Source organism: Papio anubis, chromosome 11, assembly GCF_008728515.1.
Source record: "Papio anubis isolate 15944 chromosome 11, Panubis1.0, whole genome shotgun sequence".
Taxonomy (NCBI): Eukaryota; Metazoa; Chordata; class Mammalia; order Primates; family Cercopithecidae; genus Papio; species Papio anubis.
The window spans coordinates 62,768,736-62,786,099 of record NC_044986.1 but is presented as its reverse complement, the minus strand read 5'-3'; the positions used below and the strand labels follow the sequence as shown (position 1 = coordinate 62,786,099).

Below are 17,364 nucleotides of genomic sequence, written 5' to 3'. Positions count from 1 at the left end.
GGGGTGGGGGAGGTGGTATATCAGAATCACCTGGGAGAACTTTTAAAAAATCTAAGTATACATCCCTTACACCTCTGACTTCCATGCATATACACACTTAATAAATCAGAATATCTTGACAGAAGGGAATTGAACTTTTCTTTTTAATAGTTATTTACTGGTGATTCTATTATTCTTACCATCTCTCTTATCCCACAATTTGAGGACTATTGATTTGAATTTTCTGTAGACCCCATTTTATTTCCATTATCAAAGATATTTGCCGTTCTGGATTCTAGAACAAGTAGGAGAAAGTTGAGAGAACTATTTAATCTCCTTATAAAGAAGAACTTCATAACTTGTGTAACTTTGTAACTTTGGGCTGTCCTGCAATGGGACTAGACTGCCCTGCAAGACAGTAAATTCTCTGTCTCTGCAAGTGTTTACACAAGAGTTGCATGACCAACTGCCAGATGGGAAAATGCATGAAAATGAGACGGTGACCTTTCTCCCCCATTGAGAGCTAGGACACGTGGTGACATGATATAACAATTAACTATGTGAACAATATATAAACAATGAATGTGTGACAATGAAAATCTCAGCAAACATCGAGGTTTGCTTCGTGTTCTGGAGAGACCACATTACAGGTAAATACCCGTGTGGGAACTTCTCGGTGACAGACTCCATGATGTATGATAAGCAGCTGTCCAAATAGTGTACTCATTCCTAACAATGATTCCATTTCAGTTGTCTAAGATGACTGAGAACACTACCAGTGCTCCTGAGATTTCAGATAAAACTTAATACTAGAATGTTAAAACATACCATGTGCTGACATTCAATATATTTAACATAGAATATCTTTACCAGATTAGAAAAAAAAACAATGATGAAAAGCAGACTTAACCTATAGTATAGTAGATATTTGTAAAGGGTCATTGGGGAAATTCCCCATCTCAAAATATCTGTTTTATTGCTGTCCCTGGCTCTACCACTAGTGAGTCATTCTTTTATGTCAAGCATGGTCATTTTCCTGACCTTGATAGAGAGTGAGGGACGGAACTAGCCTAGGGGTCAGGATTCTACAACGCCAGGCTCCACAACAGGGAATTTCTCACCAGAAACCCTGGGTTAGAGAGTGAAGGATACTATGTTCTCTGCTGAGTGAAACGAAAGACTCAAAGTCCAGCAAATGGAAATCATGACAGAAACATACTAACTAGTGTACAGAACTGGAACATGTGCCTTGGCACATGGCTGTAATCCTAGGACTTTGCGAGGCTGAGGAGGATGGATCGCTTGAGCTCAGGAGTTGGAAACCAGCCTAGCCAACATGGCGGAACCCCATCGCTACAAAAAATACAAAAATTAGCCAGGTGTGGTGGTGCACACCTGTAGTCCCAGCTACTTGAGGGACTGTGGTGAGAGGATTGTTTGAGCTCAGGAGGCAGAGGTTGCAGTGAGCCTAGATCGAGCCACTGCACTCCAGCCTGGGTGACGGAGCAAGACTATATCTCTAAATAAATTAATTAATTAAAAAATGAACTAGGAACCAGAAAGAAGGGAACAAACATCAGCACGATTGTTCAGGTGAGGAATTGTCTGACCAGGCGTTTTCATTTACAATGTTTTTTAGAGCCTAAATAGGGCAGTAAGGTCAGCTATGTTTAAAGGGCCTAGAATATACCCTACGTTTTAGAGGACAGAAGAAATGGTGGGAAGGAAAGAGCTGCAAGAGAGGGATGCTAATACAAAACTTCACTCTCCTGTCATATCAAGACGCATATCCCTGTTTGAAGACTTCTTGTTTGTTTTTAAATTACTACAATATTGGTGATTATTTTAAGGATATAATTTAATCTTTTGTAACAAATGAAAGAACATTTTGTCCCAGGTTTCTCTTTTCAATAAATGTGTAAATTTAACTAACTACCTTTCGTCCCGTTTATTTAGGATAATTTAGCTTCTGCTTTTTGTAGACTTGGTGAAGGCCGTAGTACAGTATCAATAAAAAGTCTGGTCAATCATTTCACTGCAAAAATGCTTTTCAAGACTTTCTTCAGGGTAGCAAAAAAGACACACACATATTGCTAGTTAATAGTTGCCCTGCCATTGGTTGATTTGAGTATGTTTTATCCCCCTGCTTAATTTTGTTTTCTTATTTATACAATATAGAATTAGAGAGTGGGGTTAGAGGTCACAAAATGGTAACTTATGAACTAAAGTAAGCCAACAGACGTTAGTTTGGCTAAGACATTGAGTTTTTTCTTTCATTTGGCTTGTTTTAACGAATGCCTTTCAGTGGGGCATACAGAATCATTTTGTTTGGGGACCCACCACCCCACCCTACCGCTGAGTCAATGGAGACTCAATGTTTGTATCCCCTGCAGGGCTCTTGAAAGCATTTGAGTTTGTAGCTCTTGGGTCAGATATACTGTTAAATTTCTTTAGGCTCCTGAGGCTTCCATTCTACAAAACCTCTGAGAGAATGAAATTTCTTTTTTTTCTTTTTTTCTTTTTCTTTTCCATTAGTTGAGAGATAGATTAAATGGAAGGCAGTTCATACATGGTGAAGGCCACCAGGTATCAGACTCTCCCCATACATTTTCTCATTGAATTCTCAAAGCATCCCAGTGAGGTAGTCATTATCATAACCATTTTATAGGTGACAAAACAAGGTCAAATAATTTAATATCTTGCTCATGATCAGAAGCTTATTAACTGTGGGATTGGGTTCACACCCAGATCTATTTGTCGCCAAAAACTCCCGATATCCTTGTTTCCCTTAGTGAGCAGAAACATGCTACAGAGATCTTATGAATAGTAACAAAGCTTTGCCCAAATTTTTCCCGGATACACAAAGGATATCAAATGTCCAAATATCTAAAACTATTTTTACAAAACATCTTATTTGCAGGTTGTATTCTTTGACCAGAAGGGAATACATTTCTACTGTTCTTGGGAACATACTTGACTAAAGAGCCATGCAGAATTTAGGAAGAATCATCATTAGAAGAAATTTGGCTTTCATTCACACATGGATGTCACGTTAGAAAATACGTCACAAAATCATTCACATTTGAAATGTAGAGATAGTTTATTTCTAACACTTGTCTGTTTTGTCACAGATACTAAGTATCTTAAAATTCGACCTTGTTTGTACAAAATAGCACTAAAACTGCACTTACTTTGAAATATACTCTATTACGTAGAAACTTTATTTGACAAAACAGTTCTGGTAAGGAGAAGTTCAGGTATGTGCAGGCATAGAATAAATGAAGACAAAAAGAGTGTTAGTATGATGAGACTGAGAAGAAAACTTCAAGTAGAAAATACAACTTTCAGTTGTGTTGTATTTTCATTAGAGGGTTGTATAAAATTAATTCTCTTAATATGGACACAAACTGTGTTTAACATAATTTCCATACTATGTCAGTTACTTAATTGGCTTTTAATAAGCCTAGTGGCCAGCCAATGTCTGGAAGAAGAATGCATATTTTCAAAAGGAAAAAGAAGAAAATGAGGATACATTAAATATGAGTAAGTAAAGTAAAAGAGTATCTACAAAGGACAGTTTTCTGTAATTTCTAAGCTTTGGGTTAACCATCATTCTTGTAATTTGACCACATTGAGCCAATGATTTTTATTTTTATTTTTTTTACTTTAAACAAACAGTGCTCAAATTTACAGGTCAGTATTTTTTGCAAATGCAGTGTAAATTAATATAATACATATTTAAAGCAATTAAACTGTCAAGTTTCACTTTTAGTGATTGGGGTTTGGGGAGTAGAAAGGGGCACAAAAACTGTTGCCCTTTTCAAATAACTCACAAATGTGCTAATTATGTGTCAGATATGAAAGTTGAGGCATGGTGACCTTCAAGCCAACAAAAGACCTTTTCAAGTAAGCCATCCCTATGTACATTAATGAAGTGAACAATGCCCTTCCACAGTTAAATAATGTATGGCTGTTATTTCATTATATGTGAATGAAAACCAAGGAGTTATTTCACTGGTGGCATATTAAAATAAATGTTATAAAAAAGCAAATACTGTAAATCCATTTCAATAACATTTTGTGGTACTCTAAAATAGTGATCCAAAGTCATATGTTGTTTATTTCTACTGCATGTGGCTAATGCGTGGTTTCTCCACAACTGGATGTATTTTAGATCTTAGCAGGAAAAACTGCAATGTGTTAAAGTATAAAACAATTGACAGAGATATTTTAAAAGATAGAAAAATTATTGTTAGATCAAGTATCTCCTTGCAATGATAAAGATAATGATATATTTTATAGATCAGAGAAAACATTGCCTCTGTCCATAAGCCTTACTCTGTTAGTAAGAAGAATGTTGAACAAGAGTGAGGTTCAGAGGAAGGGAAAATAATCTCCCACTCTTTATCGTGGCTCTTTCATGGTCGGAAGAAAGTATTTATAAACCTTGGATTTAGGTCATGGACATAATGGTAATTAAAAGAGCACTCATTTTGTTGGAAGAAAATGTAAATTTCAAAAGCAATAATATAAGAGAAATTTGGGTGTCACTAATGCTTGAATCAAATGCACTGCTGGAATGTCAAACAGTACCCATGAAGTTGTAGTGGAAAATCAAGAGCAGGAAGAAGTTAATTATCTTGTATTTGTTCAGCTTTGTAGTGTATTTGATACAAACAAAACATATAAATATACAGTCATACTTAACGCAACTTAAATATGAGTAATAGACCTCTGGGAAATAATAAACCAATTACTAATTTAAAATAAATCACAATCATATGAGATTCCAAAAACCTATTAGCATTCAATCCATAAACATTTTTTTTCACTCATAATAGCTTCTTATTATGGGTTAGATATTGATACCAAGAGACTGTACAGGGTTTACAGATTCACTCACTAGTCTCTCCTCATTTTAAACAATTCTCTAGGTCCTTCTATTGTTATTTGCTTTGATAGATTATCTGAATTCTTTCATAAAATGGATATCAGTGATGTTTTTGAGAATGTTCTTTGTCATTGAGATTCTCAATGAATGTGTACATGTTCTTGTTCAGTATAAGTGTTGCTGCATTTCCTTGATAATCTAAAATAATTTTCATTATTTTGGATTGTATTTAAGGTGGCAAATCTTGCTTGTTCCATGTCAACAAATGAAGATGGAATTAAAATTGTCAAAATTGCAGCCAATCATTTGGAAACCTTGTGTCCACAGGTATGATAACTAAGTTACTGTCTTTTTGTCTGTAAAATTTTATATAATTAATTCCTAATGCTTTTATGCATATGAAAATACACTATTTTTTTTTCTTTTTTTCTGAGATCAAGTCTCACTATGTAGCCCAGGCTGGAATGCAGTGGCGCAATGTCGGCTCACTGCAACCTCTTCTTCCTGAGTAGCTGGGATTACAGGCATGTGCCACCATGCCTGACTAATTTCTGTATTTTTAGTAGAGATGGGGTTTCACCAAGTTGGCCAGGCTGGTCTCAAACTCCTGACCTCAAGTGATCTGCCCACTTTGGCCTCCCAAAGTGCTGGGATTACAGGCGTGAGCCACCGTGCTCGGCCAAAATGTTTATTTGAAGCATGGAGGACTGAATTGTCCTAAGGTGATTCTTAAAAAGAGAATAGAGAAAAAGACTGACATTCCTTAAGTGGCCATAGTGGAATCTCCTGAGGCAATGGTGCTTGGTCCAAATGATTTGATTTGTTTTTAGTGATTATTTATTTTCAAATTTCAAATGGGTTGAAAGGATTGACTCTTTTTTTCTTTTATCAAAAAAGATATGTGTTTGAAAAAAGTTAAGAAATATTTTCTTGTCAGTAATTCAGATGTTTCTTAAAATCTGAAGAGTGACACACTTTTAGGGAATTATTTCTACATGACAAATAGTTTTGAAGCCATGAATCAACATACACATAGGGCAATTTAAACACTCTTGTCTGAGAAGAAGCAGGAAATAATATGGATACTTCCTAATAAAGACCACAGATGTTATAAGGATGAGAAATATAACAAAGATTAGGGACTTTAATTATCTGGATGTCTCCTGAGATTCTCATTCTACAAAAAGTAGGGCATGTGTTAAATTCTTGATTTGCCTTGCTGACAATTTCATCTCTAAGAATATTGAGGAAACTGTGAAAGAAACTGCGTCTTTGGACTTAATGTTGATTAACAAGTAAGAACAAGCTGGAAAAGTGGAGGCTAGAGGACCTGCAGCTGAGATCTCCCAACTGATGTCAATTTTCTATGAAACTCCAGAGGGAACAGAATACTCCAACGAGGTCTCTAAAGTAGTTGAATGAAATATACTCCCATCAACACTCTGTAAGTGTTCTCATCTCTGCACATTGTGGATAACGCTCAGGGATATCACTTTTTAAAATGCCTTTTCAATCTGAAAGTATTAAGTATCTCTCATTGGTTTTAATGTGTAATTTTCTGATTCCTAGTGAGAACATTCTTTTCGCAAATATTTATTGACTATTTGACTTTCTAATTCGGTGACTTGCTTACATCCTTTACGAATTTTCCAATTTTAGTTAGGTTGTCTTTTTTGTAATTAATTTGCTTAGGTTTGTTAAAAATATCTCTGTTGCCCATGTCTTTTGAAAAATTTTAAAAATAATTTTTCAGTCGCAGACTTTAAGAACTTTAACGTAAACATATGATTGATCTTTTAGTTATTTTAATATGTAGTTATGGAGCACCTACTGTGTGCCCTGGTTTGTGGTTTTGTGCCTTGTTAAGACATTCTACCAACAAATATGTCACGTATTTCCCACATTATGTTGTTAAAAGAGTAAAGTATTATTATTCAACATACAGATATTTATTCCTTCTGAAATATATTTTTATGTCTAACATGAGGTAGAGATCGTTTCATTTTGTAGTGTTGACATTTGGGCCACCATCATATATTAAATAGTTGATCTTTTCTCAATTACTGTGAAATTCTACCATTGTTTCACACATATCCCATGAAGACTTACAAATATTTCCATTATCTAATATATATTTGTATACATGTTCATATATACTTATAAACATAAATACACATACACATATACAAGTTTATACAATGCATTAAATATATATATATAATATATAACAATGTATAATTATTTTTAGTTTGTTCCACATGTAAAGATAGGTTGATAGACAAAGTGAAACATTTCAAGGTACACAAGTTTCTGGACTTTCTATTCTGTTCCATTGGTCTATTTCTCTATCCCTGTAACAGTAGCATAATGTTTTAAGCATGGTTTTACATTAAATCCTGATGTCTTCTATGCAAGCTGGCTCATCCTGTTTTTTTTTTTTCTTTAAATTATAGCTGTCATTCTTAATTTTTATATAACTTTTGGTATTAACTTATCAAGTATCATGAAAAAACATTAGAAGTTAGATTTAAAATGTTAAAATTTTTTGAATTATAGCTTATTTTAGAGAATGACCCCTTTCAGATATTGAATCTTTCCATTAATAAACATGTTACATCTACAGTAATCCTCCTTGCCTGCTGTTTTGCTTTTGATGGTTTCTGTTACCCTCAGTCAACTGTAGACCAAAACTATTAAATGAAAAATTCCCAAAATAAGAAGTTTTAAATTGCATGTAATTCCCCATATTGAGATCAAACCTTTCTTCAACTCTCTCTGTCCCACCCAGGACATGAATCATCCCTTTATCTAGCATATTCATGCTGTGAATACCACCTTCCTGTTACTCATTTACCGGCCATCGTGGTTATCCAATCAACTGTCGTAGTACTCATGTTCAAGTAACCTGTATTTTACTTAATAATGGTGCCAAAATACAAGAGTAGTGACTCTGGCAATTCAGATATGAAAAAAAAAAAAAAAAAAAATCATATGCTGTGGTTGCTAAAATCCATGGTAAGAACGGATCCGCTCTGAAATTGTGAAGAACTAAAAAGAAATTAATGCTCATTTTGCTGTCGCACCTCAAATTGCAAAAGTTATGGCCACAGTGAATGATAAGATGGAAAAGGCATTAAGTTTTTGGGCAGAAGACATGAACGGAAAATGTGTCCTCACTGATGATAACTGGGTTTGGTACCATCTGAGGTTTTAATCATCTGTTGAATGGTCTTGGAACATATGCTCTGCAGAGAATGGAGGACTACTGTATCTCCATAATCAGATCTTTTTAAAAAGTTGTCCTTCAGAGATATTGTTTTTTAATTATTTATTTTAGTAAACATCGTGGTTCTGAATATCTTCTACTGCTTTTGATTTCCAATTTTTTCTCTCCAGACCAAATATCTCCCCTGAAAAACCAGACTCACATATGCCTAATTTTTCCTATGGTATCTTTTTTTTTTTTTTTTTTTTTTATTTATTATTATTATACTTTTAAGTTGTAGGGCACATGTGCATAACGCAGGTTTGTTACATACATGTATATTTGTGCCATGTTGGTCTGCTGCACCTATCAATCCTCCGTCATTTACATCAGGTGTATATAACTCCCAATGTAATCCCTCCCTCCCTCCCTCCATGATAGGCCCCGGTGTGTGATGTTCCCCTTCCTGAGTCCAAGTGGGATTTTCATTGTTCAGTTCCCACCTATGAGTGAGAACATGCGTGTTTGGTTTTCTGTTTTGTGATAGTTTGCTAAGAATGATGGTTTTCCAGCTGCATCCATGTCCCTAAAGGATGCAAACTCATCCTTTTTATGGCTGCATAGTATTCCATGGTATATGCCCACATTTTCTTAATCCAATCTGTCACTGATGGACACGGTTGATTCCAAGTCTGCTATTAGAATAGTGCTGCAATAAACATACGTGCATGTGTCTTTATAGCAGCAATTTATAACTTTTGGGTATATCCTCAGTAATGGGATGGTTGTCATATGGCACTTAGTTCTAGATCCTTGAGGAATCGCCATACTGTTTCCAGAGTTGAATCAGTTTACAATCCCACCAACAGTGTAAAGTGTTCCTATTTCCACATCCCCCTCCAGCACCTGTTGTTGTTTCGACTTTTAATGATCACATTCTAACTGGTGGAGATGGTATCTCATTGTGGTTTTGATTTGCATTTCTGATGGCCAGTGATGATGAGCATTTTTTCATATGCCCTGTGCTGGCTGTAAGGAATGTTCTTTTGAGAAATGTCTGTTCATATCCTTTGCCCACTTTTTGATGGGCTATTTGTTTTTCTTGTAAATTGTTTGAGTTCTTTGTAGGTTCTGGATATTAGCCCCTATCAGATGAGTAGATTGCAAAAAAATTTTCTCCCATTCCCAGGTTGCCTGTTCACTCTTGATGGTAGTTTCTTTTACAGCAGAAGCTCTTTAGTTTCACTAGATCCCATTTGTCAATTTTAGCTTTTGCTGCCATTGCTTTTTGGTGTTTTAGACATGAAGTCTTTGCCTGCTTCCATGTCCTGAATGGTACTACCTAGGTTTTCTCTAGATTTTATGGTATTAGGGTCTAACATTTGTAAGTCTCTAATCCATCTTGAATTAATTTTCGTATAAGGAGTAAGGAAAGGGATCCAGTTTCAGCTTTCTACTTATGGCTAGCCAATTTTCTCCTCTAGCACCATTTATTAAATAGGGAATCCTTTTCCCCATTTCTTGTTTCCTCTCAGGTTTGTCAAAGATCAGATGGCTGTAGATGTGTGCATTATTTCTGAGGACTCTTGTTCTGTTCCATTGGTTCATATCTCTGTTTTGGTACCAGTACCATGCTACTTTGGTTACTGTAGCCTGTAGTATAGCTCGTGTCAGGTAGTGTGATGCCTCCTGAGCTTTTGTTCTTTTGACTTAGGATTGTCTTGAGATGTGTGGCTCTTTTTGGTTCCATATAACCTTGAAAGCAGTTTTTCCAATTCTGTGAAGAAAAGTAATTGGTAGCTTGATGGGGATGGCATTGAATTCATAATTACCTTGGGCACACTCACGATATTGATTCTTCCTATCCATGAGCATGGTATGTTCTTCCATTTGTTTGTGTCCTCTTTTATTTCCACTGGAGCGTGGGCCTGTAGAATCAAATCGACGCAATTAGAAATGATAAAGGGATATCACTCACCGACCCCACAGAAATACAAACTACTCATCAGAGAATACTATAAACACCTCTACGCAAATAAACTGGAAAACCTAGAAGAAATGGATAATTTCCTGACACTTACACTTCCAAGACTAAACCAGGAAGAAGTTGAATCCCTGAATAGACCAATAATAGTAGTGGCTCTGAAATTGGAGGCAATAATTAATAGCCTACCAACCAAAAAAAGTCCAGGACCAGATGGATTCACAGCTGAATTCTACCAGAGGTATAAGGAGGAGTTGGTACCATCTCTTCTGAAACTATTCCAATCAATAGAAAAAAGAGGGAATCCTCCCTAATCCCATTTTTATGAGGCCAACATCATCCTGATACCAAAGCCTGGCAGAGATTTCACAACAAAAAGAATTTGTAATCAAATATCCCTCCTACGAACATCGATGCAAAAATCCAATAAAAATACTGGCAAACCGGATTCAACAACACATCAAAAAGCTTATCCACCATGATCATGGGCTTCATCCTGGCTGGTTCAACATCTGCGAAATCAATAAACGGAATCCAGCATATAAACAGAACCAGACAAGAACCACATGATTATCTCAATAGATGCAGAAAAGGCTTGACAAAATTCAACAGCCCTTCATGCTAAAAACGCTCAATAATTCGGTATTGATGGAACGTAAAATAATAAGAGCTATTTATGACAAAACCTACAGCCAATATCATACTGAATGGGCAAAACCGGAAAATTCCCTTGAAAACTGGCAATAAGACAGGATGCCCTCTCTCACCACTCCTATTCACATAGTGTTGAAGTTCTGGCCAGGCAATTAGAAGAGAAAGAAATCAAGGGTATCTAGTTAGAAAGAAGAAGTCAACTGTCCCCGTTTCCAGATGACATGATTGTATATTTAGAAAACCCCATTGTCTCAGCCCAAAAATCTCCTTAAGCTGATAAGCAACTTCAGCAAAGTCTCGGTGATACAAAATTAATGTGCAAAAATCGAAAGCATTCTATGTTCAGTAATAGACAAACACAGAGCCAAATCAGGAATGAACTTCCATTCACAATTGCTTCAAAGAGAATAAAATACTTAGGAATCCAACTGACAAGGGATGTAAAGGACCTCTTCAAGGAGTCCTATGGTATCTTTACTTTGATATCTAGAAAACATCTAAAACTTAAAATAGCCTAAATGAAACTTTTAATTTCTCCATCTTCATCTTATTCCACTTCTCTTTCAGTTCCTAGTTTTAGTTAATGACACAGCCATTCACCTCATAGCTCTGATTAAAAACCTGGGAGGTTTTCTTTACTCATTCATTCATTATTTATTGAACATTTACTGTGTGGTGGGCACTGTTAATGCATCTGGAGAGAAAATAGTAAAGAAAACAAATGATAAAAAATGCCTGCTTTGGTGAAGTTGATGTTGGAATGATATCTAATGGCTGTTTTTCCTACCTAATCCATTAACAAGTCCTATCATTTCGCAAAAAAAAAAAAAAAAAAAAAAAATCTATCTTGAATCTATATACTTCTCTCCATCTTGTTTGTCAACATCTTAGCCTATGCCAACATCATTTCTATCTTGGACTACAGAAATGTCATTCTATATGGTCTCCATGCCTACATTCATATCTCTGTAAAAGATAAAGTTTTAAAGGTGTTTATCAGAAAAATCACTTTCCTTAGCTTTTTAAAATGCAGACTATTTTTATAGCTTAATCAGACCTATATGCTTTTCCTACTGCCTAACTTCCAACCCCACTCCATATTATTATTTTTTCACCCACTAGATCTCTACATAGTTCCTTTTGTGATTCTAGAACACAGTAACCCCCTTTCCACCTAGTAGGGAGTTTGCACTTTGTAATTCCCCAGTGTTCTTTTCCCATATGGCCATATGGACAATTTCTTTTATGTTCAATTTACGAGGACTCAGCTTAAATATCATCTTCTCAGAGATCAATCTCCCTTCTGCCTAAATCACTCCTCCAGCTATGACTTATTATGTTACCATACTTGCTTATTTTAGAGTCTATATCACAACCTGAAGTTATATTTTATATTAATTTGTTACCTTTATTATATATATTACATACTCATGAAGAAAGTTCATGAAGTCAATGATTTGATCTTCCTTATTCACTATTAATATCCCCTGTACCTAGGAGAAATAAAATATATATTGAATGTTCAATAAATATTTGTTCAGTATATACATGAGAGAGAAGGTTACTAAAATGATAAATCATTCTATGTTCATAAAGGGCAGGGAGGATTTTGGCAACAACTTCTTGATATTTTTCTTAATATGATGTGTCTTATTTTTAATAAGATGAAAAAAAGACAGTATAATTACTTTGAGCTGTAACTGACAGAAAGAAAGAAAAGCAAAAACCTTTACAGTGGCTATTTTATGTATAGATATTGTCCAAGTATGAGATCTGAATTCATGGGCTAGATTGATTTTAGAATAAGTCAGGTAAGTTCTGGGTCACAAGGAGCTGATAGGGTGGCCCTGAATTTCTATTTGTTAAGTACAATTGAATTCACCTAAGTTTCAGTGAATTGAGTTGTTCTGGTTCTTACTGTGCACAAAGGACCTCAACTGTAAAGCTTTGCCCGGTTATAGGTACCACTCTTCAAAAAAGATTTATTACTTGGAGCATAATTAGCGGAGATATTTGAAATATTGACATGAGTTGAAACTATGTCATATGTACACCTCAGAAAAGCAATAGGGAATTTTTAGCCAGGAAAAGACCTAGAGAAACACAATCACTCTCATTATGTCTTTAAAGGACTATGATGTGAACAACTTGTTCTGAAGGGCCTCGAGGGGCAGAATACAACCTGTGAGCAGATGTTAGAAGAATGCAAATTTTATCTCAAGATAGAGATGAGTGTTTTTAGCAGAGCTATCCTGACAGGAATTGAACTTCATTGAGAACACAGGATTTGGCGTTTCTCAACACTAAAGACATTTAACACAAGGAGAGTAACTAGTTGACCAAGGTATTTTAATGGGGGGCACAAACAAACCTTGGGTGAAAAGCGGGTCTAGAAGCCTTTTGAAACCCAATCCTGAGATCCTCTAATGGATCTGTCTATTTTATGAAAGAGATAACTGTGATCTGGATAACAGCCTTGCTGGAGTACTACAGGTGTGTGAACAGTTATACTCAACCTGGTGGAAGGATAAAGCCATCTACAGGGCTTAATCCTTGCTCCATTTTAACAAGTGACTTGAAAGAATATTGAAAAAAATAAACATTTTATATTTGCATAAGGCACAAAACTGAAAAAGGTAGACAGAATGGTCTAATGTTTGAAAACTCATAAGCTGAAATTAAATAAGGGCAAATACAAAGTCAGAGCTAAAGCTTAAATACAATCTATTGCACGAGCGTATAGTGAAACTATTGCACATCAAATGCACATGGGGTACCAGAACTTGAGAGGGACATTTGCTATCTGGTTCAGCAAATTTCAAACCTGGGTCTATGAAAGCATTTTCATGGTCTATAGCAAAAGTAGCTCAGTGTAGTTAGCTTTTTTTCATATAGTGAAATTTAATCAACTTTTCATTCTGAGGTTTTATTTTTACTACTTTATCAGAAATATTTGATTTCTGAAATAATAAAGTAGATAATAGTCTTTTTTACATTTTTATTTGTGGCAAAAAATAAATTATTTATCAATAAAAAATATTTTTTTACTTTACTAATAAAAAAATAAAAATATACTTACCCTATGTCAGTTCCTTCTCTTTCCTGTGTCTCCTTCTTCTTTGAAAAATATTTGTGGCCTAAAAAGTCCAGAAAGTTAAAAGTACTAATTTAGGTGACGTAATGGTATAAGTCAGTAGCATGATATGGGGACTGACTTATAGCTTTGAAATAATTGATCTTTGTGTAGTGTAAGTGTGATCATTGGATTTGCATGCTCATGTGTGATATGTGCCTCCCTCAAACCTTGTTATGACACCAGCACATTATTCGTATGACGTGAAAAATAAAATGATTATGATACTTAGCTTGTGAAATAGAAGGAAATTTTCAGTATACTTGGCACACGAATGTCTTCATCAAGAATATCATGCTGAGTCCTGGGCCCATAGTTTAAAGGATAGGCAGAAAAAGAATAAGTTGTTTTAAGCCATAGTGAGCTGTCACCTCATTACTGAGGCAAAATAGGGTGTACCTTGACAAAAGTATTGGAGAGAGAATTTCATTATTGAGAGGCAGAAGAATTAGATCATCTTAAGTGTTCTTTCCATAAATAAGATTCACTAATTAACAAAAATCATGATGAAAACCTAGGGTATTTTCCCTGTGGTGAACACACATTCAATTAGGCAGACCCTCCTAAGTACTTAGATTTTCCAGAATCAAAAGAGAGAAATGTAGTTCTAAAATAAATCAAGTTTTCCAATCACTGTCTAGTTTGAGTCAGTATCTAGTACTGCTTTGTTATATCTCTGTTGCTCTCACCAAGTAGTATCCAATGACCTGATAGGGCTAAAACAGCTTCCAGAGGTACCTAATTTATTTTCAGTGATGTGGTTGGGTACAAAGAGATAATATTTTTATAAGTTGTTACTGAAAATCTATAATCTCTAAAAGAGATATATATTGGGTGTGTTGATAAGTAGGGAAGAAAGACAAGATTGTCCTAGAGAAGCATGTGAAATATAAAAAGAACAAAGTATTTGGGTTAGGGCATGCACTGGAGGTCACTTGTATTCATATTTTAACATGGAAAGCTATAAACTCCATGAGGATAGGAATTTTTGTTCTGCTGATATATCCTAAGAATAATGCTTGATACATAGTATGTATTCAGTACATTTTTGCTGAGTAAATGATTATACCTCAATGACCTTTTTAGGATTATATTCATTGGCAGGTAAATGCTGGAAGGCATTACTATTCCCCTTCCTTCTTCATTTTCTGGGAGTGTAGAAACTCTCAATTTCTAATCAAAGTGATAAAAAGTCCCAGTACGACACTTTGTCTGTTGAAGTACAAGTCATGTGAAGTGACTGGCATTATCTCTCTCTGCATAGACAGGACTATTTTGCAAAAACAGCGACTTGTTCTGATTAAGTTATGATGTATTTAGTACACACTTCAGTAAGGGCATTAGACTGTTTCTTTCAAATGGAAAACCATGTACTTATTTGTATGGGATTTTTATTTGTTTTTCTGATAGAGGAGCTCTCATATCTGTGAACTGAAAGCACATAATTTTCTAAGTATCAAGCTTTGGGGAAGCAAATATATTTTCTTTCATCTACTGTTGATGATGATGATGGATGTTTTGTTTGCAGCTAAACAATATAGGACCCAAATATTCAATGTAAAATGACCATATTCTTTAAGAATCATGTAAGAGCCATATCAGGCCTTTTATAATTTATGCCTAATTTATTTCTTTTCACTTCAGGGAATGGCACAAATGCTCTTAAAATTTTGGAAACCAACAGTAGTGTCATAATGTAAAAAAGACTTAAATGAGGTGATTTTGTTTATTAAATGTTTATAATAATTGAGTGGTATATCCTCAAGACTGACTAGGGTGATTTCAGATGTAAGTTTAGTACCAGTTTCTTTGCAGTGATGGTGTGGTATCTATGTGGGGAGACAGTGCTTGGGTGCAGCTGTGAGCACAGCTACTAAGACTGGAAATGTCTGTGCCTTTATCCTATCATTGCTCTGTATCTTGTTCCAATTACACAGCCACTTTCTTCCACTCACTCCAAGGATCTCTTCATTCAACAAATACTTACGGACCACCTACTGGGAGCATCCATGAAGCTAGAGTGAGCCAGGGGCAGGGAGTGGGGATTTAGGGGGTACTCAACAGAGCAGTTCTGAGAAATAAGAATTTTAAGGTCTAAGTTTTATTAGAAGGAAAATCGGAGGTGGTGTGTCCTGGCAGAAGAAACAGAATTTGTGGAGGAGAAGTCATGGCCATCAAACTCAAGTGGGGAAATGGGGTAAAAAATTAGATAATGACTCAGATGCAGGCCAAGGCAAGAATCTCAGAATGAATTACAAACCAAAGTGTTTACAGCCTCGTTTATAATCATGGTGTGTGCTGCGATATTAAACACATTAACATAAAGGATCTGTGCTGGCCTGTACAATGTTCTTCTAGTCATGGAGGAAAATACAGATAGAGCCTTGGTGACATCAAGTTTATAATCAAAAGGGAAATTTATTATCCAGATAGAAAGGAAGTGGTGTTTGAGAGGAATCGGTGGAAATGGCCTGAGAATTGGATTCATGTCAGGGGATACAGGGAGAGCCCACAGAAAAGTGTCATTTTCCATGAGCCTTAAAGGAGAAGCAAGATTTGCACATTTGGGAAAATATGAAAAGGGCATTCTAGGCAGAAGAGATGGAAAAACATATAATAGGAATTGAAAAAAGTAAGCAGTCAAGTCTGTCTAAGCCATGTTGTTTCTTTACAGGAGGCTTGCTTGGATTTTGGGTGGAATAATTCTTTGTTGTGTGATACAGTCACAGTGGTGGGGCTCAGCCTTTTCTGGGGAGGGCCGAAAGCTCAGAATCGGCACCTCCCCTAGTCCAGTCTTTCTAATAACCAAAAGTGCCTTCACACATTTCCATAAACCTCCTAGTAAAGTGGTGTTGCCCCATTTAAGAACCAGTGGGAGAGCAAGGTCTGTGGAAAGATAAGTTGTAGCCCTTAGTGCCAAGTGAAGTGGTTTAAGATCGGTTTCATAGATTTGGTTTAGTCACTACAGGTTTTGAGTAGGACAGTGACATCATCACAGCTGTGCTTTTGGAAGATTGATTTGAAAATTCTGTGTCAACTGAATTGCAAAAGGGAGAGGCATGACCTGCTAAAAGATAATTAAATATTACATGCAGAAGTCAGGGCCTGAATAAGAGATGTAAGAATAAAAATTTTTAAGATGGGACAAATTGCAAATGGATAATATAAATTGATCAGAAATTGAAAACAAATTAGATGATTGTGATAATGGAGGCGAAAGGGAATGAATTTGAGGTTTACAGTCCAGTACCTGGGAAGACAGTGGTTCTATTAGAAGAAATTGGAAACAAAATGAAGGGACACTTTAGGACAGAAATGAATATATTTAAGTTACTACCAGAAGATCCACGTTGAGATAACAGAAAATAAAACTACAGGAACTTGAGATGTCATCACTAGATTATGGTAGCCATTCATATAGATGTGATAATTAGAACCATAAATGTGGGATGAGATTGCTAAGAGCAAAATAAAAATAAAAGAATCAAAGGCATAACCTTAAGAAAACACATCTGGGA

At 35.5% G+C, this 17,364-nt stretch overlaps 1 protein-coding gene and 1 non-coding gene across 10 annotated transcripts in view; both read left to right on the top strand.

Annotated features, from left to right (window-relative positions):
• The window catches only part of CTNNA3 (catenin alpha 3), a 1,832,183-nt gene that overhangs the window by 1,133,013 nt on the left and 681,806 nt on the right, over positions 1 to 17,364 (top strand). For all 9 annotated transcript variants that reach the window (XM_009214841.4, XM_009214844.4, XM_009214842.4 and 6 more), the window contains one exon: positions 5,105 to 5,197. In XM_009214841.4, coding sequence (XP_009213105.3) covers positions 5,105 to 5,197 — 93 coding nt within the window. The remainder of the gene's footprint in view (positions 1 to 5,104; positions 5,198 to 17,364) is intronic.
• Positions 13,949 to 14,050, top strand: LOC116269617. The gene has a single exon (XR_004177236.1). It is a non-coding gene; the product is annotated as a small nucleolar RNA U13 (small nucleolar RNA).